Source organism: Macrotis lagotis, chromosome 1, assembly GCF_037893015.1.
Source record: "Macrotis lagotis isolate mMagLag1 chromosome 1, bilby.v1.9.chrom.fasta, whole genome shotgun sequence".
In the NCBI taxonomy this organism is placed as follows: domain Eukaryota; kingdom Metazoa; phylum Chordata; class Mammalia; order Peramelemorphia; family Peramelidae; genus Macrotis; species Macrotis lagotis.
In genome coordinates, this window is record NC_133658.1 from 400,914,468 (window position 1) to 400,938,695 (window position 24,228).

At 37.7% G+C, this 24,228-nt stretch overlaps 2 protein-coding genes across 6 annotated transcripts in view; both read right to left on the minus strand.

The window, feature by feature from the left end:
• The window catches only part of RBM22 (RNA binding motif protein 22), a 29,983-nt gene extending 20,285 nt beyond the window's left edge, over positions 1-9,698 (minus strand). The window contains exons 1-6 of one of the 4 annotated variants that reach the window (XM_074212631.1): positions 9,441-9,571; positions 9,092-9,145; positions 5,834-5,863; positions 5,193-5,325; positions 2,349-2,449; positions 2,060-2,232 (exon numbers count right to left, since the gene is read on the minus strand). In XM_074212631.1, coding sequence (XP_074068732.1) covers positions 2,060-2,232; positions 2,349-2,449; positions 5,193-5,325; positions 5,834-5,863; positions 9,092-9,145; positions 9,441-9,494 — 545 coding nt within the window. In that variant the 5' untranslated portion in view covers positions 9,495-9,571. Of the gene's footprint in view, positions 1-2,059; positions 2,233-2,348; positions 2,450-5,192; positions 5,326-5,833; positions 5,864-9,091; positions 9,146-9,440 lie in introns of all 4 variants that reach the window. The other 3 variants (XM_074212630.1, XM_074212633.1, XM_074212632.1) reach the window with 3 other exon arrangements.
• A 5,384-nt stretch (positions 9,699-15,082) lies between these two features.
• Positions 15,083-24,228, minus strand: part of DCTN4 (dynactin subunit 4) — a 35,370-nt gene continuing 26,224 nt past the window's right edge. For both annotated transcript variants that reach the window (XM_074212635.1, XM_074212634.1), the window contains 5 exons: positions 23,350-23,423; positions 20,842-20,896; positions 20,271-20,378; positions 19,633-19,730; positions 15,083-16,640 (listed from right to left, as the gene is read on the minus strand). In XM_074212635.1, the coding sequence (XP_074068736.1) occupies positions 16,427-16,640; positions 19,633-19,730; positions 20,271-20,378; positions 20,842-20,896; positions 23,350-23,423 (549 nt within the window). In that variant the 3' untranslated portion in view covers positions 15,083-16,426. The remainder of the gene's footprint in view (positions 16,641-19,632; positions 19,731-20,270; positions 20,379-20,841; positions 20,897-23,349; positions 23,424-24,228) is intronic.

Sequence of the window (24,228 nt, forward strand, 5' to 3'; positions counted from 1 at the left end):
AGGTACTCCTGACTCCAGGGCCAGTGCTTTATCCACTGTGCCCACCTAGCTGCCCCTAACTATCACTTTCAATCCCTTAGTTTTTCAGTATCCTTCTAGTCCATCAAATCTTCCAGCAGCCATACTTCCCTATCAAATTAGCCACTTCAATAATTCTTCTCTTCTACTTTTTCCTTCCGTGATTTTTCACTAGTTCTACACTTGTTAACTGGTTACCCTGGGTAGTTCTACCATGTATTCCTCTCATGTCTACTCCTGAGCTACTCAAGTGCAGCTGGGAAAAACCCCCATAAAACTACTGACTGGATCTACTACTACTACTACTACTACTACTACTACTACTACTACTACTACTACTACTACTACACACACACACACACACACACACACACTCTCTCTCTCTTCTCTCTCTCTCTCTCTGGAATTGACCATGTGACATGGCAGATACTGGCATAAGACTGTTCACATTATGCGCCCTCATCAGAGAAAGTGCTGTGCTCTATGAGCAAAGCAGAACTGAAGTAGCTCAAAGGAAATACAAGATGTTCAAATTTAGACATCTATCCCAAATGATCACACGGATATTTGTGTCTGATCTGTGGTAAGTCTTCTGACTGGTTTGATCAGCCACAGTTGGGCACATTCTAACACAGTAATGTCATTTGGGTCCTCTAAGGACACAACCAACCAACCAACCATCCAACCAACTAACCAATCAGCAGCTTGCTACTTACAAAAAAGTTCATCTATAAAATAAGGAAAAAACAAAACAGACCTGCACCTGATCATGCCATTTTAAAGCTAATGTACTACATCATGTTCCCAGATCCTTCCAAACTCCTAGAAAAAAAGCTGCTTATATTCAGTTAAACTTCATTACCTCCTACTTAACTTCTTAAAATGTCATTTAACTGTACCTGTCAATTGAATCTGCCATTTCCAAAATTATTAATGATCTCTTAATTATCAAATCTGAAGGCCTTTTAAAAGTCTTTATACTTCTTGATTTCCTTTGCAGCATCTGACACTGCTGAGCATTTCCTTCATTCTGGATACTCCCTTCCCCCCTGATTTTTCAAGACAGTGTGCTTGCAGGGGGATCTGAGTTCAAATCCAGCCTCAAACACTTAATTACCTAGCTGGGTGAACTTGGGCAAGTCACTTAACTCCACTGCCTAGCCCCACCCCCCCAAGACAGTATGCACTCTCCTGATTCTCTTCTTGTTCAGTTACTTCTCACTCTCCTTTGTAGTATTATCTAAGTCCTGCCTATTAGGTGTGCATGATGGGTGTGACCAGTGGTGTTAACCCAGGACCTACTCTCCCTTTCTGCACATTCTTGAGCTCTTTCATGGGTTTAATAATCACTTCTATGCAGATGATAATGATCTCTCAGATCCAGCCCTAGCCTCTCTCCTGAGCATCACCCCCACCCTCAGTCCTTGTAATATAGAATACAAAGGAAAAGAGATTTAGCAAAATTGACATCAACCAAATGACAAAATAGCCACACAGCTAGGTAACTATTAAGCATCTGAGACTGGATTTGAACCCAGGTACTCCTGACTCCATGGCCACTGCTTTATCCACTATGGCACCTAGCTGCCCCATGACCTGTTATTTCAATGGCAAAGGGTAACTAGGTAGTTTATTGGATCCACTGCTATTCTTGGGAAGACTAAAATTCAAAACTTGCTTCGGCTATTGTGGCACAATCCCTTTGAAATGCAAGTTTCTTCATTTGTAAAACATTTCAGTGTTGTTGTAAGGAACAAAAGAGAATAGGTTTAAAGGAGTCTGTAAACTTTAAAGCTAGCTACTCTTCTAAGGAACATCTAGTGAGGAAACTCCTCTACCAATAGAAAGACCTATAAATGTTTAACATTTTACAGTCTGATAGGTGCCCAAGGGCCTGGGAGTTTAAATGAGTTGTTCCATTCATGCCTAAGAGATGGGACCTAAACCTTAGCCTCCCTAACTCTAGGCCAACAACCTATCCATTATGCCTGCTGGTCTCATATGTATTAACAAGATTACCTTACATCATGGCTTCTCTTACCTATAGGGACACTCCTCTCCTCTTTTACATTCCCCTTTCACCCAGAAGGAGCAGATATGGGGCCGATTCCGCTTGTAGTAAGGGGTGGTCCGAGCCAATTTGAGCAGCATGTCACTTGTAGCTGTAGCTTTCCCAAGGACACCAACTGGCCGAGTTCCATCAGAGTTAGAAATCTAGAAGAGGAAGCCAAAGGCAAGAGAGAGCATAGTGACAACTGTGATGCTTAGAGAGAGTTCCCAAATCCCAAATTCGCATCACTTTCATTCAGGAAATCGCAGCATTTCCATACCTCTCGCTCTACATTCTGGGTGTAGTATTCTTTGTTCACATCAGACTTAGGCATGTCATCCTTAAAGGACAGTCCTGCATCACGGACTTGAATAGGTAAACCTGAAATCAAATGAGGGAGTTGAGAGCAGAGCACACAAAAGTCTAAATAACAAGTTGCATCTCTTGAATATGCATTAAGACTTATGACTACTAACTTTTTCAGTATTAAAGCTATTGTAAAGGATTATTCAAATTCCTATTCTGCTCGTCATATATAAAATACTGCTGGAAATAAATTATTTTAGGTTTTGACCTTAGAATCTATACTATTTTTAATTAGGCTTATAGAATATCAGTTGGAAGGGACCTCAGAAATAATTTAGTCTATTTTTCACCTAAAGCAGGTATCATTTTCACAATATTCTTGATATGTGGTCATTTAGTCTCTGTTTCATATATTCTGTAGCAGACATTCCATTTTTGGACAGCCCAAATTGCTGGACCTGAAAATTTCCTCCCTATAATTTCTAACCACTAGTTCTGACCTCTGGAACCAAGAATAATAGAACTAATTGTTCTTCCACATGACAATACTTTAAACACTTGACTACAAAAACCAAGTTAAACTAAACCAAGCTTAAAAAGAATTACTTTAAATTTAAAGCCTTGACAAATACAAGCCGCCAAATTACACTCTAATAATACTTGCAACAAAGAGATGCATTTGCACCAGCAATTCTACCTGTAGGCCCCAATTAAATTTACAATGCTGGCATTAGGTTCATTTTCAAATAAAATAACTAACCAACTTTAATTTGAAGAATTTTGCATGCAAAAATTATAATATTTAGTAAACTTAAAAGTAAGTTTCCTTTACCTAGGGACCAGGATCTATAGATGTCAATATGACTTTATTATTATGTGATATGAAAACCTCTTTGGGGCCTATCTCACCACCCCTGGAATACTACCTTTAGTATGTCCTGTCAAAGAAGGATTGGGGATGATGCTAAGTATCATTTGAACACAGGCAATAATAAACAGATAATTCTTTACGATTAAAAAATTTTTTGAACAGACACATAAAAATGAACATTTCCAAATACAAAATAGAGAGAAAAAGACATGCTTATATATACACACAGCTTAATTAAGTATATAAGAACTTCATAAAACTTTTAAAGTTGTCCTATTTATTGATACACACACACACACGGATAATGCCATAGCATTCTTGGTAGTAGGAAGTCTTAGGTCTGTACCACTACTATAAATAATTTTTAACAATCAAGGAATCACAAGGGCATAAGATCTTCCTCCAGCTGTCTACATTTCCCTGCCTTCTCCACTTCCCAAAATACTAGAGGTACAAGCTCTTGAAATTCTTCTCTCCTCATTCAGGAAAAAATTATTACTGTGTCATTTTTATTAACAATCACAATCCTGACCAGAATCGCATACTAATTGTTTTTAGTTATCTTATTTCAACTAAATTTCCTATGTATCTCCAGGCCCTTCCAAAAAGACAACAAGCAAAAGTTTGCCTTAGGTCAGCCAGGTGATGCAGTGGATAGAACAGTAGCCATGGAGTCAGGAGGAACCGAGTTCAAATCCAGCCTCAGACACTTGATACTTACTAGTTGTGTGACCTTAGGCAAGTCACTTAATCACACTGCCCCACAAAAACAAAAAACCGAACAATCCCCCCCAAATAAAACCCCCAAACCCAAAACAAAACAAAGTTTCTGCCTTCAAGACTATGTCCACATGAGGTACAAGGTAATCTGATTAGGATAGAAGGTGAACAATTAAGGAGAAACAAAGAAGAATCCATGAGGAAGACCTGATCTGAGCTAAATTTTGAAGGACTGCATTCCTGATATATAGATAGCTTATGTGAATGAAGAAAGGTGGAAGATGGAATGTTAAGTTCAAAGTTGGGTTGGAGTGAAGTATGAGAAGCGATGTGCTACAAAGGTAACAGAGTGGATTAAAACGGACAAAGCACTGGATTTTCCCAGAATCATCTCTCAGAAGTGGCAGGCCTGAGGCATGGAAAAAAGGCACTGATTCTGAGTGTTACAGCTCTCTTCTCTCCTCCCTAAAATGCCAACCCTCCAACTGCTAACAAAACTCTTGACTAGTATTAATAAAAGCACTGCCCTTTCTTAGCATCTCTAGTTCTTCTTAGTCCTCTGACAAATTATTTTTCTTCCTTTACTCATTCTACAAATATTTAGTTGAATACTTATTTTGGAAAAGACACCAAGGGGAATCAAAAATTCCTGCCCAGTCAAGAAGGAGAGATAAGATTGTACAAAATAATAAAAAAGTGCAGGAAGAGAGGTATAAGAATTTAGGGGTAAGGAGATCAGAGAAGGTTCAACTAAAATCAGCACAGCTCTCTAAAGAGGTTGTTTTTTGAACTTCTCATAACTTTGGGGGAATGCGACAGTTTTAGATGGTTTCATGGAAATTTTAATACATGATCTTAAGAATTCAGTTGAAATCAGGCAAATTAAAAAAAAAAACAGACATGGTCTGGGTTGTGCTTATATGTGAAAAATCCTACAATAACTGCCATGAGAACAATTCTTAGGTGACTGACTTTACCTGCCACTTCATTTGGTAGAAATTTCAGGGATCCCACTAAGGGTCAAGTGAGATCGACAGTGGGTCTACAATGTCCTTGGGGAAAAACTGTACCTTCAGGCATCAATCAGATGAAACCAGATTTTCCAGAATGGTCCTGGAACTGAACCCCAAGGTCAGATTAGAACCAGAGATGGGGTCAGAACTGATGTAGGATAAGGGGGACCATTTCCTAGGGCACTTGTTGGTTCATCTGACAACACAAACTCACCATATTCTAGGTCCAAAAGGCAGGTCTGACATACATTTTTTAGCTTGCTGCAGGTTTGGCACACTTCAGTCTTCTTAAAACGCATGCGAACACCGGGGCACCAGCGGAACACTGTGAACGGCCTGGCACAAATCTGGAGCACAAAGCCAGAGACCTTTACTGGCCCAGTCCCAGGTCTACTAGTACAACTACCTAATCACAGGAAAGGCCTTCTCCTTTGGAACAATTTCTGAACCAAGAGGGTTGGGCTGGCGTTTAATGTTTCAATAATCTTGCTTTATATGCTTAAAAATTAAGGAAACCACATTGATTTAAAATTTTTTTTGTCTATAAGGAAAAATAATATAAATTCCAAATTAACTGTCCCAAACAGGTATAATAATTCTGACAGACATATCTAAGAAGAAATAAGTCCAAATTCTAGTTGCCTTTTTTGTTCACAAGTTGAGTCAATTTTTGTCTTCAGACAGTTAGGCTTCCCTTGGTTTCACTCAACACCATTAGAAGATAATGTAAAGAAAAAAGTATACAAAGGGCAAAGGAAAGCTTTGCAGAAATAACTTCTATTTTTTCTAAATCTTTTATCTTTAAAGGCAACTTTATTAGAAAATAGCAGAGTTCTCCAATGCAGACAAACTTACCTTGCATTCTTTTCCATACTTTTCTTTGGTCTGAAATAAAAGAAAAGAGTAGTTATTAGTAAGAACACAATCCAGCAAACATGTAGAGTCATAATTTATCCTTGTATAAATTATTCAGTAATCCTACCTAATCTTAATTAAGCCATAGTAAGTTAAGGGCTACTTATTGCTACCAACACACCAAAACTTCACTTTTAAGTCCCCAATTTTCCTCAGATGTACCATGTGACTTCTATCTCTAATATTATATGGAAACAGCTCTCTTAAAAGTTAACCATGACATCTTTGTCATTAATCCATAGTATTTTTTTCAGTCCTCACAATGTCAAATGATTTATTCTTTATAATGGTTTGTCTCTTCCCCTGGCTTCCTAAGTATTTCTCCTCTTCCCCCCACCCAAATATTTTGAGTTTCTTTCTCTCTATACATTTTATTTAAAACACTTTCTTAATTTCAATGTGTTACCTCTAAGTGGATGACTAAACAAATCAGTCGCTGTCTCTAAATCTCTTCCCTTATCATATATTTAAGTGGCTATGTGACCATTCCAACTTGCTGCCCTTCCCCTCATCACCTTAAATTCAGTATTATCTAAAGAAGAATTAAATCTTGCTTAAAAACTGCTCCTTTTGATATCTCTAGATGGTCAATGACAGTATTATCCTTCTACTTTTCTGTGCTCATAATTTTGCTGTTATATCTTTCTCTTCCCTTTCCCTCATCCCACACATGCAATTAGCTGTCAAGTTCTGTCAAATGCATCTCCACACTACCTCTCCCATGATCACACACCCCCTTGTTATTCTCACTGCTACCACTCAACTGAAGTTGCCCATTGCTTTTTTAGCTCTATCAAAAGGGAGGAAAGGGAAGGTTCCAGTTCTATTCCTATATGGTCTAGTTATTATCTCCCTGTACCCAGTCAATCATTTAAGGAATCAACAAGCCATTCCCTGCATAAAAATAACAATAGCTAAACAGTGACATCTTACACTGTAGAACTTTTAAGAATGTATAGCATTTTCCTCACAACAACCTTGTGAAGGAAGTCATTTATGACTTTGTTCAGGGTCAAAAGGAAACCTAGTATGAATCAAAGCAAATTGATAAACAAAGTAAAGTCAACTAAAAGCACCTGTTCTATGTTACTGATCAGTTAACATCTACTTCACACACAGATGGCAAGAGACACCCAACATCAAGAAACATGCTGATCTAGCAGAAATAGCATCACATTTTATTAATCCGAGACTTAGTTTTATTCACTTACTAATATTACTATTCACATTTATATAGTATTTGAAGGCTTTATTCATCATCCAGTGAAGTAACTATCATTACAGATAAGGAAACTAAAACTTAGAAAGGTTAAGGAATCCAATCCATGACTGCACAGTTATTAAGTGACAGGCAAGATTTGAATTTAGGCCTATCAACACCAAGGTAAATGCTCTCTTGATTGCACCTCCAAATCAACTCTGACAATTCATTCAACTTAATATTGTTATAGCCAACTCACTATCTTCTGAGGTAGCTCCTTCCATTTTTGTTTAGTGTTAAAAATGGAAGACTTGTCATGTACTAGTTGTAGTTCTCTTCTCTGAAGTGAAGAACAAAATTTTCTCAATCACTCAGTTGCCCTATGTAAGCAATGACTAGTCTTCACCAGATATGACTTGGACAAGTCACTGATTTCTCTGAGACTAAAACAGGTAGTTTAGCTTCTCCATCTGCCTTTACACATTGGAATGTCCAATAGACATCTTAGACTCAATACATGCAAAATGGAAGTCATTTTTCTTTCCCCCCAAATCCTTCCCTCTAATTATTCTTCCTGAGGAGTGAAAAGGGTACCACCATCCTTCTAGGCTCCCCAGGCCTGCAATCCAGGAGTCAGTCTCAATTCTTCACTCTCTCTCACACCACCCCCATATCCAAGCTGTTACCAAAGCCTGCCAATTTCACTATGCCTCCTTCTTTCCTCTGGCACTGCTACCTCCCTGGTGCAGGGCCTCATCAATTCATGCACAGAATACTGCAGTAGCTGTTGGTGGGCCTGCCTGCCTTCAAGTTCTCCTCACTCCAGTTCATGTACTATTTGGTTGCCAGTGATTTTCCTAAAGCACAGATCTGACTATGTCACACACCTCTGAATAAATTCTGGAATCAACTATAAAGTTCTGTTGTTCAAAGTCTTTTACAACCTAGATACCCCTTCCCTGAATTTACACACTCTTTTCCATTCTTACAACCGTTCCTTTGATCTGGTGACAATGGCCTTTTGGTTATTCCCTGAATGAGACATTCATCTCCAGTCTTTGGGCTTTTGCACTGGTTCTGCTTTGCTGGAATGCTTGCCCTCCTCATTTCTGCTCTTGCCTTCAAGTCCCAGATAAAATCTCACTTTCTACAGGTCTTTTCTCATCCATCTTAATTCTAGTGTCTCCTTCCTGTTGATTATTTCCCATTTATTGCATGTAAGTCTTGGTTGTATATGACTTGCTCATTACTTCAACGATTAAATTGTGAGCTCCATGAGGGCAGGGGCTATCTTTTGCCTTTCTTGGAATCCCCAGTGATCAGCACAGTGTTGGGGCACACAGTAGATGTATAATAAATGCTTAATAACTGTGTGTTGTGAGTGCAGATAAAGAGTCAGTTTCTGAAAAACACTCACTGTTGATCCTGATAACTCATTTAATCTTTCAGTTTCTTGGATCAGTGGAATCAAACTCATATAGAAAGAGATTTCTGCCAGGCCCTATATTGTTTTACAAAAATCACAAATTAATTGAAATGCATTTAATTGTTCCTTAAAACATTTCTCACTGCAATCTTTTGGGGGGTAATAAGCTGCCTGAACTAATCTCCACCTGCCTTTTCTCATCCGCAGTTTCCTGTAACAATGAAACCATCCGTCTGTTCTCAAATAAAAATGGGTCTGTTACTTGCCATACTCAGCGGCCGGTGAGTGTGAAGACCGCTTTCATCAACTTTTAAAAGGTTACATGAAGTAGCATCCAAACCCATTTTTAACAAAGTATCAAAAGTTTCCTACTAGCCCCAGGACGCCCTCCTCCTCCTTGCACTGCTCCTGCGGGGGGGGCCCCTGCTCGGGAGGAGGCGCGACCCCGGCGGCGCTCCGGCCTCTTAGCCCCGGGCCGGCGCTGTTGTGCGGTCGGAGCGGGGCCCGGCCGCGGCCGCCCTGCACGGCGGAGGCAGCGGGGAGAGCCGGGCGGGCGGGCGGCGACACTCACCATCCGGATGTAGGGGTTTTCTCCAAGGCACGTCTGACACAGAATGGGGAAGTCCTGGCAAAGACACGAGGGCAGCGGGTCAGGCCGCGCTCCCCGCCCCGCCCGCCGCCGCCCCATTCATTCTCCGCGAGCGGCCGAGGCACGTGCGCGGGGGCTCGGGCCTCAGTTTCCCCACGCGGGGAGCTCGGCGGCCTCCAGCCTCCTCGGGCCGGGGCCTCCCCGCCCTTCCCCCCGGGCCAGGCGCCCGCCCTTCTCCCGCCTCCGGCCCCGGCGGGCGGACTGCCGCCCTCTCGCCGCCCTCCACGGCCCGCGGCCCCCCGGGGCCCGGATCCCGACGCGGGCCACCTACCGCGTCCTCCCAGTTCTGCCTGTTGTAGGTGTTGGAGCCCAGAGACGTCGCCATCTTGGAAGTGGCGGCAGCCGCGGCGCCGCCGGCGGAAGTGGGAGCCGCGGCGCCGGGCCCCAGGGCGGGGCCGCGGCGATCCCGCAGCCCCCGCGGCCGGCGGGGACGCTCCGCCTTCCTTCCGGCCACAGAGACGCTTTCCGCGGGCGCCCCCGCTCCTGCAGCCCGGCATCCGGGAGGGTTGCTATGGCAACGCGTTTCCTAGGCTACCAGGCTCGGGACCGAGCTCCCATAGGCGCTGAAAGCCCGCCCGGGCGCCTCGTCCCCCCATCGGCCAGGGCGGGAGGGGCATTGTCCCACGCCGCCAGCGCTCGGCACGGGACATTCTAAGAGCTGTCCGGGAGCCCCAGGCGAGATTCTGCCGTGTCCCACAAGCGTTTACGTTCTTTTGGCGATTGTCGCTTCCCGCGCCTGGTGACCGCAAAGGCCCCGGGATGGGCTGCAGTTTCTTTCCCCATCTCGCTGGACAGCTGAAGAAACTGAGGCAAACAGGGTTAAAGAATTCCCCGGGGACAGAGCTAGTGCCTGAGGCCACATTTGAACTCGCGACACATATTTGAAAATAAGGCACTGGGGTTAAGCGGCTTGCCCAAGGCCACACAGCTGGGTCATTATTAAGTGTCTGGGACCGGGTTTGAACCCAGGTACTCCTGGCTCCAGGGCCGGTGCGTTATCCGCTGCCACCCAGCCGCCCCCTCAGGCCCACAGTTCCTATCACTGCGCCACCTAGCTGTCCCCCCCTTTGAAGGGGATACAAATCAGTATATAAGTAAATACATTCACTATACATACAAAATAGAATCCTAGAATGTTTCCTTGGTCTGCTGCTTTTCTGCCATTCCCCACTACTAATGAAACAGGATGTTCCAGTGTTTTCTGAAGGACACCTGTATGGGGAAGGGGAAGGAGAAATATTCCTTTTGTGGGGAAACTAGAGGAAGATGTCTATATTGACTTAGAACTTTTGGCTCCAAGTTCCAATTATAAATAGCTTAACTAAGCTTTGGGAAGTCTCTAATGGCATGAAAATGAAATAGATATTCCGTATATCCATAAGAGATATTAAATCCTACTAAGGATGGGCTGAGTATTCTAATTCAGAGGAACTACTTTTGTTTCATTCCTCTCATCTGGTGGACTGGAAAATGAACCAGCACTTTCAAGATCTATTAGACTTTAACTTCTTCAAGAGCATGAAATAAATAACTTTTGACACCCCTATCATAGGAAGACAGCATGGAATAGCCCCGGGAGAGCTCACCTTGGTGCTAGGAAGTTTAAGCCTTACTTCTGCCATGCTGGTTGCATGGACCTAGACATGTCACTTAAACTCTCAGATCAAAGACGGAATTGCAGAGAAGCTGCTACATTCTGATGACAGAGTTTCTCAGCTAGGGGATTCCCTGTACTAATAAAATCAAAGGTTCATTTCTTATATCTACTAATACCTTACACAGAAATGAAAATCTATTTCAGTACTAAGAGCAGAATTATGAAAGACTTATGGAAAGACATAGTCAAGTACCACACAGGAGGGGAATGTATGGATTGTTTGCAGTCCACCAGGGGAGTGCCCACATTTATCACAGAGCTACTCAAGTACTGAAATCTACGTATGGAAATGTACTATTTAGAAGTATTGATGGAAGTAGAAATGAAGTAGGTACTTTTTACAAGAACTTTACAGTTTCCTTGTGTTCTACTGAGTCAATGTGAAAAAAATTCAGTAGACAAGAGCTCTACAAACTTGTCATTTGTGATTGGTCTGTTATAGAAAAAGATTGTTAACTCAGTTCATTTGACTATGTAGTCCAATCTCATTTTTTTTTATCAAGGATAATTTTGTCACCTGCACAGACCCAGCTCATTGAGATGAGAAAATAAATGGTGATTTACAAAAATAGCCTTGTTCTATGACTAGGTGTTAATATCAAATGAGGCATGAGAGGGAGATGTAGGCTCATTTAAGGTATTCTTCACAAATTGTGTCTGGCTCAGTTCAGATCAGAGTGTCATCCAAATAATTTTAGTAAACAAATTAACTGTATTGAGACCTAGATCACCACCAAAAATGTTCAACAAAATTAGAATTATTTAAGAGGTAAGTTTAGTTTTATGGACCAGATCCATCAGAATACTTAATTGTCTTAAATAAATGAAATGTTTTGCATTGGAAAAGGCCTCAGAGGCAAATCTAGTCCAACCTCTATCCAAAGCAGGAATACCCTTTTCAACAACCCTGATAAGTGGCCACCCTATCTCTTCATGAACATTCCCAGTTATAGGGAACTTAATAGTATTTGGAGGAAGCTCTTTCCATTTTTGGACATTTCTAAATGCTGAGAATAAAAAACTGGCCACCACTGTCAATTCTGTCTTCTGGAGCCAAGCAGAAGTGAATCTCTCTTCAAAGAGACAACTAGGATCAGGGATAATTCTGACTCTTAATATAGTCAATATATAGGTAATTCCTATTAGCCAAGTGGCCAAAATGGTACCTAATCATAGACTCAATGTTTCATTTGGAACAAAGGCCACTGTAAAGTAGCCACATGTTGGGTTATAAGTTACAAAACTCAATAAGCATTTCTTAGTATCTAATATGTACATGGCACTATGCTATGCCCTAGGGATAAAAGGAAAGGCAACAAAATAGTCTTGGTTCTCAAGGAGTTCACATGAAGAGAGAATATGCAAGCAACTGGGAAAAACAGGATAGAGGATATATCATAAATATTCAACAAAGGGGAGGCACAAGCATTAAGAGAGAAGTTTTTCTTAACTTCTTGCAGAAAGTGGGACTTTAAGACCTGAAGAAAGTCAGGGATTCCAAGAGGTGGAAGCGAGGAAGAAAGTTTCAGACGTGAAAGACCATCAATGAAAACAGAATAGGGAAATTGAGTGTCTCACATAAAGAACACAAGGCCATCACATGCAGAATAATTAGTACTAGAGAATGGAAAGATTGAAAAACAGAAGATTTTACATTTGATTCTGAAGATAAAAATGAATCAATGATATTGATTGAATCAGGTTGGAGGAGGGAGTATGGCCAGACCTGTACTTTAGGAAGGTCAATTTGAGTGCATATAGGAAGATCAATGCTAAATGCATGATATATGTTATAAAAAAGCACTATATGATCTCATATAAAACTTCTGTTGTTCAGCCAAGTCCAACTTTTTGTGACCCCTTTTGTGGTTTTTGGCAGATATTCTGGAGTGGTTTGCCAGTTCTTTCTCCAGTTTATTTTTACCCAAGAGATAAATAATATTAAGTGACTTGCTTAAGGTCACACAGATAATTCATATGTGAGGTCAGATTTGAACTCAGGAAGCTGAGTCTTGCTTCCCCAGGGATAGCACTCTAGTTACTCTGCCACCTAACTACCCCCATATAAAATGACTGATGGGAAATAATGTATCAATAGACATGGTATTTTGAAACTCAACATACTTTTCTACTGGTTCCTAATGTCATAAAACCATATGTTTACAAACTTCTTTTCCCACTAAATTATATTGGTAGAGGAAAATTACAGGAGGGACTTAAGATTTAAAGATTAAGTTTAAGGGGCAGCTAGGTGGCACCGTGGATAGAGCACTGGCCCTGGAGTCAGGAGTACCTGAGTTCAAATCTGACCTCTGCCACTTAATAATAATTACCTAGCTGTGTGACCTTGGGAAAGTCACTTAACCCTATTGCCTTGAAAAAAACAAAAAAAAATAAAGATTAAGTTTACAAATTAAATAAATTTTGCATAAAACCAACAACAACTACAAGAAGAGAACATTTATTCAATGCTTACTATGTTCCAGGTAATGAGGATACAAAGAAAAAGGGAAAACAATCCTTGCCCTTAAAGGGCTTACATTCTTCTGGGAAAAACAATGTATGCACAAATAAGTAAATACAAGATTAAATGAGGAGGGAAAGAGAACTAACAACCAGTGGAATATCTTGAATAGGAGGTGGCATCGGAGCAGAGGTTTAAAGAAAGCCAGATTCCAAAAGTGAAAAATAAGGAGAGAGTATAATCCAGACTTGGGAAATAGCCTATGTAAAATTATACAGATGGAGTTGGAGTCTGAGGAAGAACAAGGTGGTCAATTTGGTAAGAACAAAATTTGTGAAAGGAGTATGAAATAAGACTGGAAAGGTAAGCTAGAGCTAGAAATACCTCAAGTGGTGAGCTAAGGAATTTGTATTTAATCTTAGGAATCATAAGGAGCCATTAGTTGGAAAATGAAAGGTCAAACCTGTGCTTTAATTGTAGGTTTTGGTAGGCCTGTTCTTGATGGACTGGAGAGGGAAGACTATGAAAACAGGAAAACCAAATAGGTGGCTACTACAATAGTCCAGGCAAGATGTGATAAGGGCTTGAACTAGGTCTGGCTATGTGAGTGGAGAAACCCCTAGAGAGATGTTATATAAACAGAATACACAAGATTATGTAGTTGACTGGATATGAAAAGTGAGGGAGAAGGAAAAGTTAAGGAAGAGAAGAGACATTAAAAGCTTTTTAGTTTACTTTATTTCTTTCACTACATTAAGTTAAGCAATAAGGCAATACAGTAACCTGTCATTAACAAAGATCAAGACAGAATACCTCTTACTCCCCCACAGGGAATAAATGAGATGCTTCTGCAAAAATATGCACAGGATTTTGCTGGAGTCACTCCTAAAAGCATTTAAAGGAAAATAAAACTTTGGTGGGCTAAAGAAACCACTGAATTCTGAGATAACAGCTTTTGGTTTCCAAAATAATAACTAATAAATAGTACCAGTAATATTCAGTTTTCCTGCAGTGATAAACAGTGAATAAGTACTAAAGTATCTTTCATGTAACCTAGTATAGAACTCCAAATTCACTAGATGTAGTAAGTGTTGAACCACTTCCACATACACACTTATACCAGTCTGCACTAAAAACTATTTCAAGGAAACATTATGCCAGTTAGCACTGTTATTTTGCAAGTAAATCTGGATTCTGAAGAAAATCTTTATGACCAAAGCATTTAAGTGTCTTGTTATATGTAGGGGATGACAGTAGCAGTAGCCATTATCTAGAATAACATTTAAGAATAAATACCAGCTTCACTTTATAAACTCATGCTTGGACATATGTGTAATCTAATCAAATTTACAAACACATTAAGGTATTTTTTTTTCTTGATACCCATTTACTTTACCAGCAAATAAGGTGCAATACCATCAGAGCAGCCTATCTGGTAGTGGAATGAAGATTAGATAAATTTTTTAGACATACATAAAAACACAAGTCCTTCCTATTGTCTGCCAAGTAGTTACTCACACCTTTCATTTTCAAGCTGCTAAATTGTGTTTATTGTCAGTATTTTTCTTTCAACCGTGGCATATTTGTTGCTCCATATGAAAAACAGTCACAAACAACTGGTACACTAAGCAACTCTTTTCTAATGCTAAGTTTTTACTCATTTCAAGGGGCAACAGACAAGTTAATATGCCTATCATTACTCAATTATCAAATTAAGAGATGGATTCAAAACCGATCTTTAAAGGAAACTAAAGACATGCCAGTCTTTCAAGAAAAATACAAGTTCTTCAGAATTTAATAAAACTTAAGAGGGTGGAGGGTGGGTTTAATGGTATGATTTACTAAAGTTCACATTTTCAATTACAGCAACTCACAAATAGCAATTTAATAGTTAAAATGAAGATTTAGCTTACTGAATACAAATTGATGAAGTGAACTGCTGAAATTTTTGTGGGACCCTTTCAGTCAATTTGTTTACCAAAATCAAAATAACTACCTGACAAATTCTAGGTGTAGCTAAATGTCAGGAACACAGGAAGTAGTCTTTTTTCTTTATGTTCAGTTTTTTTATCTAAGAGAATATAGTTACTAATTTTTCCCTTAAATTTTTGGAAAGAACATAAATTTCAGACATGTTTAGTAATCTAACCTTTAAAGTTTTAAGCATACTGATCTTATCTACTTAAATTTCCTTTGGGTTCTGGGAATTTTCCAAATGCTAAAAGCATTTGAGATTCCCAAATACTGAATTACAGAGACAGAGACTAAAGAGGGAAGTGAAAAAAAATCACTTCCCCCTAACAAAATTTTTTGCAACACTTAATTAATGAAATTTACCATCCTTGGATTTGTAATTACCTGCTCTTAAAGTACTTCTTTAAAAGAACACAATCTTATCATTTAATATTGGGATAATTTACCAGCAATCTTGCAAATGTCAGATGTTTCATTTCATATTATGAACAGCAAAACATATTCCTAACAAAAAGGCAAGCAACAGCTGCTTGCTAATCAGAAATTACTCAATCACTAAATAAGCTACAACAGAGAAATTAATTCTGAAGTATGTGGTGGAAGATGCTAAGGGAAATGGAGAGATCTATTTAGACTGCTGAAAAAAATTTCTGGTGGAATGCACAAAACAGCTGGTACATTAAAAGTGTTCTATTTCTAAATATTGGCCAAATAGCAGCAGGTCCATTTTTGGATACTGCTTGAAGCTTCTTCTGTAAGATTCTGAGCTGTATTCATAAGACTGATTTGGAGAAAGAACAAAAAGTACTTTTGAGACTGTGAAGATAATACCACTTTAGCAAGAGGCAGAAAGGGGCTTAGAATGGCCACCTTTCCCTGTACTCAAATAGTGCAGCAGTTCTAAGTGCACAAGGGCTGGGAAAAAGTCAGATTTACAAGGTGAGTATTATAGCAATGGGAGAAAGCTGCAGTTATTCAGCATTTCTTGTCCCTTGTCCATGTTTCCCAACTCCCCTGACAGAAATCAGTAGTGTGTATATATATATATATATGTGAGGCTTAAGGAAGGTGTGGCTTCAGTGGTTTTAGTATTTCCAGACGTTCTGTTGTGGTGTGAGAATCTCCATGCTGTCTTTTCAGGTTTGTTCATCATTAGGGTCCATCATGGGAGTAGTGGGCCAAGACTGAGCTCCACATGCTGGGTGAGCCAGATGACTTCAGAACCCTGATCACCCTCCTCCATAGGGCGAACTGGAGCTGCCAGATTTTTAAATTCATGCTTCATCTTAAAACATACGGTTACCTCACCTTCCTCATGCTGTGGGGTGACTTTGATGAAAATACCCACTTTGTTGGCTTTTCTGAAGGCTATGATGCTATTAGAGAAAGCAAGCAAAGTTTTAAATTGCAAGTAGCCAAAATTCCAGGAATCATGCTCATTTTGATGGCACAAAATAGCTCCTAAATTATGAAAAATAAGTTATTATTCTGCTGTTCTTATCCCAGGAGGTTATCCAGCCACACGGCTAGGTAATTATTAATTGTCTGATGTCAGATTTGAACCCAGGTACTCTTGACTCCAAGGCCAGTGCTCTATCCACTGCACTATCTAGCCGCCCCAGTTTTTTTAAATTCTTATATTTTTTTTTTTTAGGTTTTTGCAAGGCAAATGGGGTTAAGTGGCTTGCCCAAGGCCACACAGCTAGGTAATTATTAAGTATCTGAGGTCGGATTTGAACTCATGTATTCCTGACTCCAGGGCTGGTGCTTTATCTACTGCACCACCTAGCCACCCCTTAAAAATTGTTTTGCAAGGCAATGGGGTAAAGTGATTTGTCCAAGGTCATATAGCTAAGTAAGTATTAAGTGTCTGAGGCCATATTTGAACTCAGGTCCTCCTGACTCCAGGGCTAGTGCTCTATCCTCTGACTACCTAGCTGCCCCACTAAAATTATCCAATTTCAAAAGATAGTAAGGAAAAGTATTTAGCTAAAACCAAGAATAACTTTAGTAAAATGCCATTCTCCTAATGTTTTCATTAATTTTATTTAATATAAGTAGGCCAAGAGTCTAGATCATCCACCTGTTCTTGTATTACTTGTGAGCTAAGAATGATTTTTGCATTTTTGGTTAATTTGTTGATTTCTATGCTAGATCATCATAAAAAGGTTACTTTTTTCCTAAAGAGCTTAAAACTTTTAATATATATGAATACCTAAAACAAGACAAACATTAGTAGTCAAACAATGGTATATAAAATAGGAAAAATGTCAATATCCATACCTGCCTTAGTATTAAAAATCTTACTTTTAACAGTAAAAAGGTCATTAAGGAAAACACTGCTCAATCAGGTGATCAATATTATGCTTAAAGTATTCAGGTTTTCTAGCAACTGTGATAACAATTTTCTACTAATTGTGATATCAAATATTTACACACATTTATGTTACTAATTTATAGAGATCTACATGTTACAATAGAATGACAAAATCTCTAGCTCAGATTCTATTACTTTTTGAATTTGTAGCCAATTTAGAAATGAGAATTACTGAAATGCACTACTTTAAAAATAACTAGTTGAGAGTAATTATTCAGTATCATAAATATCAATAAAATTACATGTAAGCAAAAATTTCCTAATAATTGCTACAAAAGTGTATCATGATTGATATGTTGCCTCAGGAAGTATTAACTTCCTCTTCTTTAGGGGCCAACTTTCTGATGTGAAACTTACATATTCATAGTGCATATTAACAGGGTAGATAAGATTCTATGAGAAATACTTAAATGGTAGCAAACTCTTTTCAAATACTTTAAAATATCTATGTGCAACTAATGTGCTATCTCCTGTTCACCCATTAAGTCAAGCAGTCCATTAGTGACCTTTCACTACTGAGTATTATGTTTAGTTTGATTGTACTTGAAAATAATAAAATTGAGTTTATTATTCTGAAATTCAGACCATATTCTCACCTACTTAGTATAAAATAAAGAGATTTGAATTAATTAGTAGAGTTTAAACCTTATATATAAATATTTAGAGATATTTATTTATGAAATGAACAAATACGGCCTATTAGATAGAGTAGTATATAACAAATTTACAAATTTGCTTTGCATTTAGTAGCCGTCTCATAACTTTATGTGTTACAGCAATACAGTGATCAAAGACAATACTAAAAGAGCTGAGATGGAAAATACCATCCATATCCAGAGAAAGAACTAAGGAGTCTGAATACAGATCAAAACATATTATTTTTACCCTTTTAATTTTGTTTTTTGCTTTTTTTTTTTTCTTATGATTTTTCCCCTTTTTGTTCTGATTCTTCTTTCGGAGTGATGAATATGGAAATATGTATAACATGTATAACCTATATCAGATTACTTGCTATATTAGGGCAGGGGAGGGAAGAATGGGGGGGAACACTACAAGAATGAATGTTGAAAATTATCTCTCTATATATAATTGGAAAAACTAATAAAAAAACATAAAAATAACCTTGAGTTAGACAAAATTTTGGGAAAGAAAAGCAAAAAGGATAAGAAACATCCACTATACAGCTTTAAGAAAATGGCTTTTAACTTCAAACTGATGGCCTAAAAACGGTCTCTAGAAAAATCTAAAGAGGGAACTTGGCAAATTTGCCCTAAGTACTTTCTGGATATTACAATGCATTTATTCTGGGGTAAAAGTCCTGCTAGCTTTCCTCAAATCCCATCTATCTTTCTTTTCTAGAGAGCAAAGTTCAAGTTGAATAAGTAAAGTAAAGACTGAGAAATCTGGGTGGGTGAGGTCCTACTATTTCCTACATTAAGTATACTGTCTAAATAATATTGCACTTTCCTCTCCTCCCAAGTTGAGATGACATGGAAAATTAATGCAATTTTTCTTAATGCCAAGAAGGATTTTTTTTTTTTTTGCAAGACAATGGAGTTAAAGTGGCTTGCTTAAGGCCACACAGCCAGGTAATTATTAAGTGTCTGAGGCTGGATTTGAACTCAGGTACTCCTGAATCCAGGGTTGGTGCTCTATCCACTGCACCACCTAGCCGCCCCCAGGAAGGATTTTTTAAAAAAAGAGAACTATATATAAACTCGATTATTTTCTTGGCTAAAAATGCTATTCTTTTCCTGCTCTGATTTTATGTACTATGCTGAAAAAGTTTAAGTGATAAGATTATCCTGTACAAGGTTTTTTTCCTGGTTTAGGTACAAGGTTTTTCCTGGTTTAGGTACAAGGTTACTGAGATTCCAATCTACAGAATGTGCTAAAAGGAGATATATCCAAAGATTCCAACTGAGGATTCTGAGTGGTAATCTGTGTATTAGTCATCTAACAGTACTTGGGAAGAGAGAAGAAAAACTCACTCAGGGTCATCCTGAAAATCCTGAGGTTCAGCTAGTTCATCATACTCTGCTGCTGCATCTTTGCCAGCTAGAACAAGTTCCTTGGGAGGAACAACCACCTGAAATGTAACATGAGGAAAATGACACTCCTTAAAATATCAATTTTCAAATTGTGTTTAACTTATGTGTATAAAACTTGGGGAAAAAAAACTTGGAAAAGTCACAATTCCCCCAGATATGATTATATCTTAAATATTTAAATAACTAAATATTTTACATGTTTTAAAATCAACTAAGTCAAACTTGTTTGCCTGAACCCAGCTTGTGGAAGAGTTACTAAGGCAGCATCAACCAACTTTTAATCCTCTATTCTAGTGGAGAAGGGAGACTCAGACATCTAGGGTGAGTGAAATCCCCAATACTGAAACCTGAAACATTTGTTTTATGTTTCCTCCCATACCAAATCTGTTACTGGAATTGTATATCATGGAAAATGTCAGATTATTGACTAGTAGCAGCTTATACCTAAATGCTAAATAAATTACCACATATGAAAATTTAAAGAGAACAATTTCTACATGAATGATACCTAGATGAAATAGAGTCTTTCTAGGCAAAATCAGAGTTTGCTCAAGTCCGCATACATAAAGTGGTTCTACCTTTGCAGTACTATTGATGCTATCAGGGTCTCCCTCTTCACATTCTAACAATGTCACATGGGTAAGGTTCTCCACTGGGTTTGTAAGAGTCAGCAGGACCTGGCTCTCCTGAAGAACAATAAAATATGCAAGATTAGAATAGTCAGATAAACATTCTACACATTGCTAATATTGCTGCTACTCTAAGGAATTGATCTAGACATCATCAAATTCTTTTTGTTAGTCTGTCAGATACAACATATTACCCTTTTGTTTGTGCTAAATTATAATTTGCTAAACCTTGTGAGTAACATGGGTCTATATCATCATGGGTGTCACTGGTTCTTTGTTATGTATAACTGTAACTTGATTTTTACTGACTCTCCTAAGTTATTGCTGACAAAAAACATGGAAGAGATGACATCATAGCTGATCTCACTCCCTTTTTTTGTTATACCAGATTCCTTACTCTTTTCCCTCCCTAAGTTTCCTCCCTCCCTGCATCTACTACACCCTTAATCTTCATCCAAAAAAATCAATGAGAACAGCTTTCATTTTAAGAGGCAAGATCCTCATTAAAGGCAGCACTTACCTTCATGTAGCGTAGGTTAGGGATTGACATGATTCTGACTTCTGGGATATAATTGCTACCAATAAATATGAAGAAAACAAATGACCATTAGCTCATCTAAACTCAAAATGATTGTGATTTTAATGAAATTGTGAAGTAAATTCAATAATCTACTACTTAAAGCAAGTGTTCTTAACCTAGGATTAAGTGAATTCAATTTTAAATATTCTGATAACTGTATTTCAATAGTATTGGTTTCCTTTGTAATCCTACATACTTCACTCTTAAGTATTTAGAAACATTCTGAGAAAGGATACATAGGCTTCACCAAAGGCCCATGATACCAAAGAGGTGAAAAATCTCAGCCTTAAAAGATCTCATGAAGTGTTTGGTTAAAAGCTGAAATCAATTTTTTTCCTAGTTAGAGCAGATAAATTAAGAATTTACTAGATAAGATATGGAAAGACATGAAAATGTTAATGAATTAAAGTATCACTGTTCAAGAAAACACTAATAGGATGATAAAGATAAATGTAAAGAACTAATATTTTTATGAGCCAAATCCAGTCTACATTGGGGGGAAATGAAAGAAAACGGACATTTTAAAAGAGTACATACAGAATAATATACATTATCTCATTTGATCTTTACAACAGCTCTGTAAAATAAAAGTACAAGCAAGATGATCCCCATTTAACAAAGCAGAAAGAAATAGGGTCTCAGAGATTAAATGATTTGTATGGGGTCACACAGTATTAGAGTCTAGCATTCTTCTCATTACACAATGCAAAAAAAGTTGCCAACCTCAATAATTAGAGAAACACAGCCAAAAAAAAAATAACTTTCAGACACTACTTCATAGCTATTATGCTTGCCAAAATAATTGAAAGTGACAAAATTCAATACTGCTGGAATTATGGTGAAATAGATACACCTATTGCTGGTAGAATTGCAAAGTGGTAGAAACTTTTTTGGAAGGCAATTTTGAGATAAACAACAAAAAAGTCACAAAAATAATCATACCCTGTTATGCAATAATACTATTATTAGGACTATATTCTAAGACTGTTATAAGGAAAAACTTTTAAAATAAGAAGAGATACATGTAGATCTTTGTGTCTATATACAAATATGTATGTATGCATACATGTACATAAATCTGTATTTTTCAGCATAACTTGTAATCTCAAAAAACTGAATAAAAAAGAAGAAACCTAACTGTACCAATTAAAGAATTCCATATAAAAATCAATGTAATGAAATACTAAAATGACATTAAAAGTTATAAATAAGGAATATAAAGAAATTAGAAAGATGTAAATGAAATAAAGCAGAGAAAAGCATTAGAAGAATGGCATAGACACTATCTCAAAATAAAAATGTATAAAATATATAAAGATGAATGGAGAGGGATCGAGAAAAAGAAACAACTAAGCTGTTATTGACAAGGCATACAAAAAATTAATTTTAAAGTGCAAATAATTATAAATTGTATTTAAAGTTTATAACTTTTAAAATGTAATGGTATGAGAAGCTGCTGTTGATATACTATGAGGAGTTCTATTAGAGTTAATCATTTGATCATATAAAGAATATACTAGGGACAGTCTGACCTTTCAGTTACTAACAACATCATTTGAAACTGCTGTGTGTGTATCTCGTCTACCCAGGCTTATTTCAAAAACTTGTGCATTTGCATATACTGATCAGAGCAAGGGCAAAAGTCAGCCCTAAAAAGAAGGTTGCCATTTATAGTTCTGTGTACTTAGATGGATATTAAAATTGGAAAAAAAAGTCTTCCTGAATTTCATTTTATTCAGCACTTACACAGATCTTCTACATCTTACCATGGTTTCAGAATTAAATAATTACAACAATTTTTTCTTTGGTCTGCAGACATTTGATTTCATTGGTATAAGAAACTTTGAGTAAAGAAATTCCCTTAACCAATATAGATCAGTAACAGTTGATTTCAGAGTTGTTTGAGGTGTACACTGAAGAGTGAAATGAGTTTCTCAGGGTGACAAAGTCAGTAGATGTCAGAGGGAGGACTTGAACCCAGTATTTAGACTGGCTCTCTATCCACCACATCTAGAAACAATGTTCTTTATTCTTGAAAGTATTTTTCATATTTACAACCTTATTTTAGCCTCAAAATAATCCTATGCCCTAAACAGGGCAAGTATTATTTTCATTTTATAGATAAGGGCACTGAGGTTCAGTTCAGATAGGTCAAATGATTTACCTAAAAATATAGAATATAAGAGACAGAACTAGATAAAAATCTAGTTCTTCCTAACTGGTTTAGCACTCTTTCCATGATGTTATGCTGAATCCTTTTTTTAAAAAATCATGACATTCTCTTATTTTTGCAGCTGACCTTATACTAGCTAGTTAAACCTAGAAATTATCCAAGACCACAAAAATAGAAAGATGACTTAAAAAAACCCCACAAACTCCAAACTGAATTTCTAAACATAAAGAAAAGACCATTTCATACAGACAATAACACAACACCAAAATACTCACACAGCAACAAGCTGGATTTTGAATTTGATAGATGTTGGATTGAACTCTGGTTTACTCAAATTATGTTCACATTTCTAAAAAAGAAAAAACCAAATATTTCATGAATATTACAGAAAAATGGATGCTTCATACTGACTGATAGGACTGTTGTTTTTATCGAGAGCAGAATTTATTAGCTTTCAATAAACCAACAAATAAAGGTGATGCAACTGAGATGAAGGTAAATATAGTCTCATCTAAAAAATTTCCAAAATGAAAAAAGAGAATATTAACAATAAACTATTAGTATAACACAAGTGTCTGAGGTCGGATTTGAACCCAGGTACTCCTGACTCCAAGGCCAGTGCTCTATCCATTGCGCCACCTAGTCACCCCTGGTATATACTTTCTAAGAATATAATTCTAAAATGGATAACACTGACACATAAAAAAATACTTAAGAAATGTGTAAAGTCAAAGTGATAGAAATTAACAAGGGGACTCTGATCACATAATGTGATGAGCAAATAAATGGAGGCTCAGAGAGCTAAAATTATAGGACTACTCATATACTGAGCTACTGGCAGAGAAGGGATTAGAATCTAAGTCCCTTGAATTCTTGTTTATACTCAAAATAACAAAAGCTTTAATTTCCAATTCAATAAGCATTTATTAACTTTCAGTTGTAGAAAACATCAGGGATAACAAAGATAGCTAAGACACAGAACCTACTTTCAAGCCATATCTAATGAAAGCAGGTAGTAGAGTCAACATGCACATAGATAATAAGGAAGAGGATGCTAAATACAAAGCAAATTTGGGTCGAAGGAATGTATAATAAAGTATTTGCATGCATATGTACAACTAGCCATCTAAATCTATATCAAAAAAACTTCAATT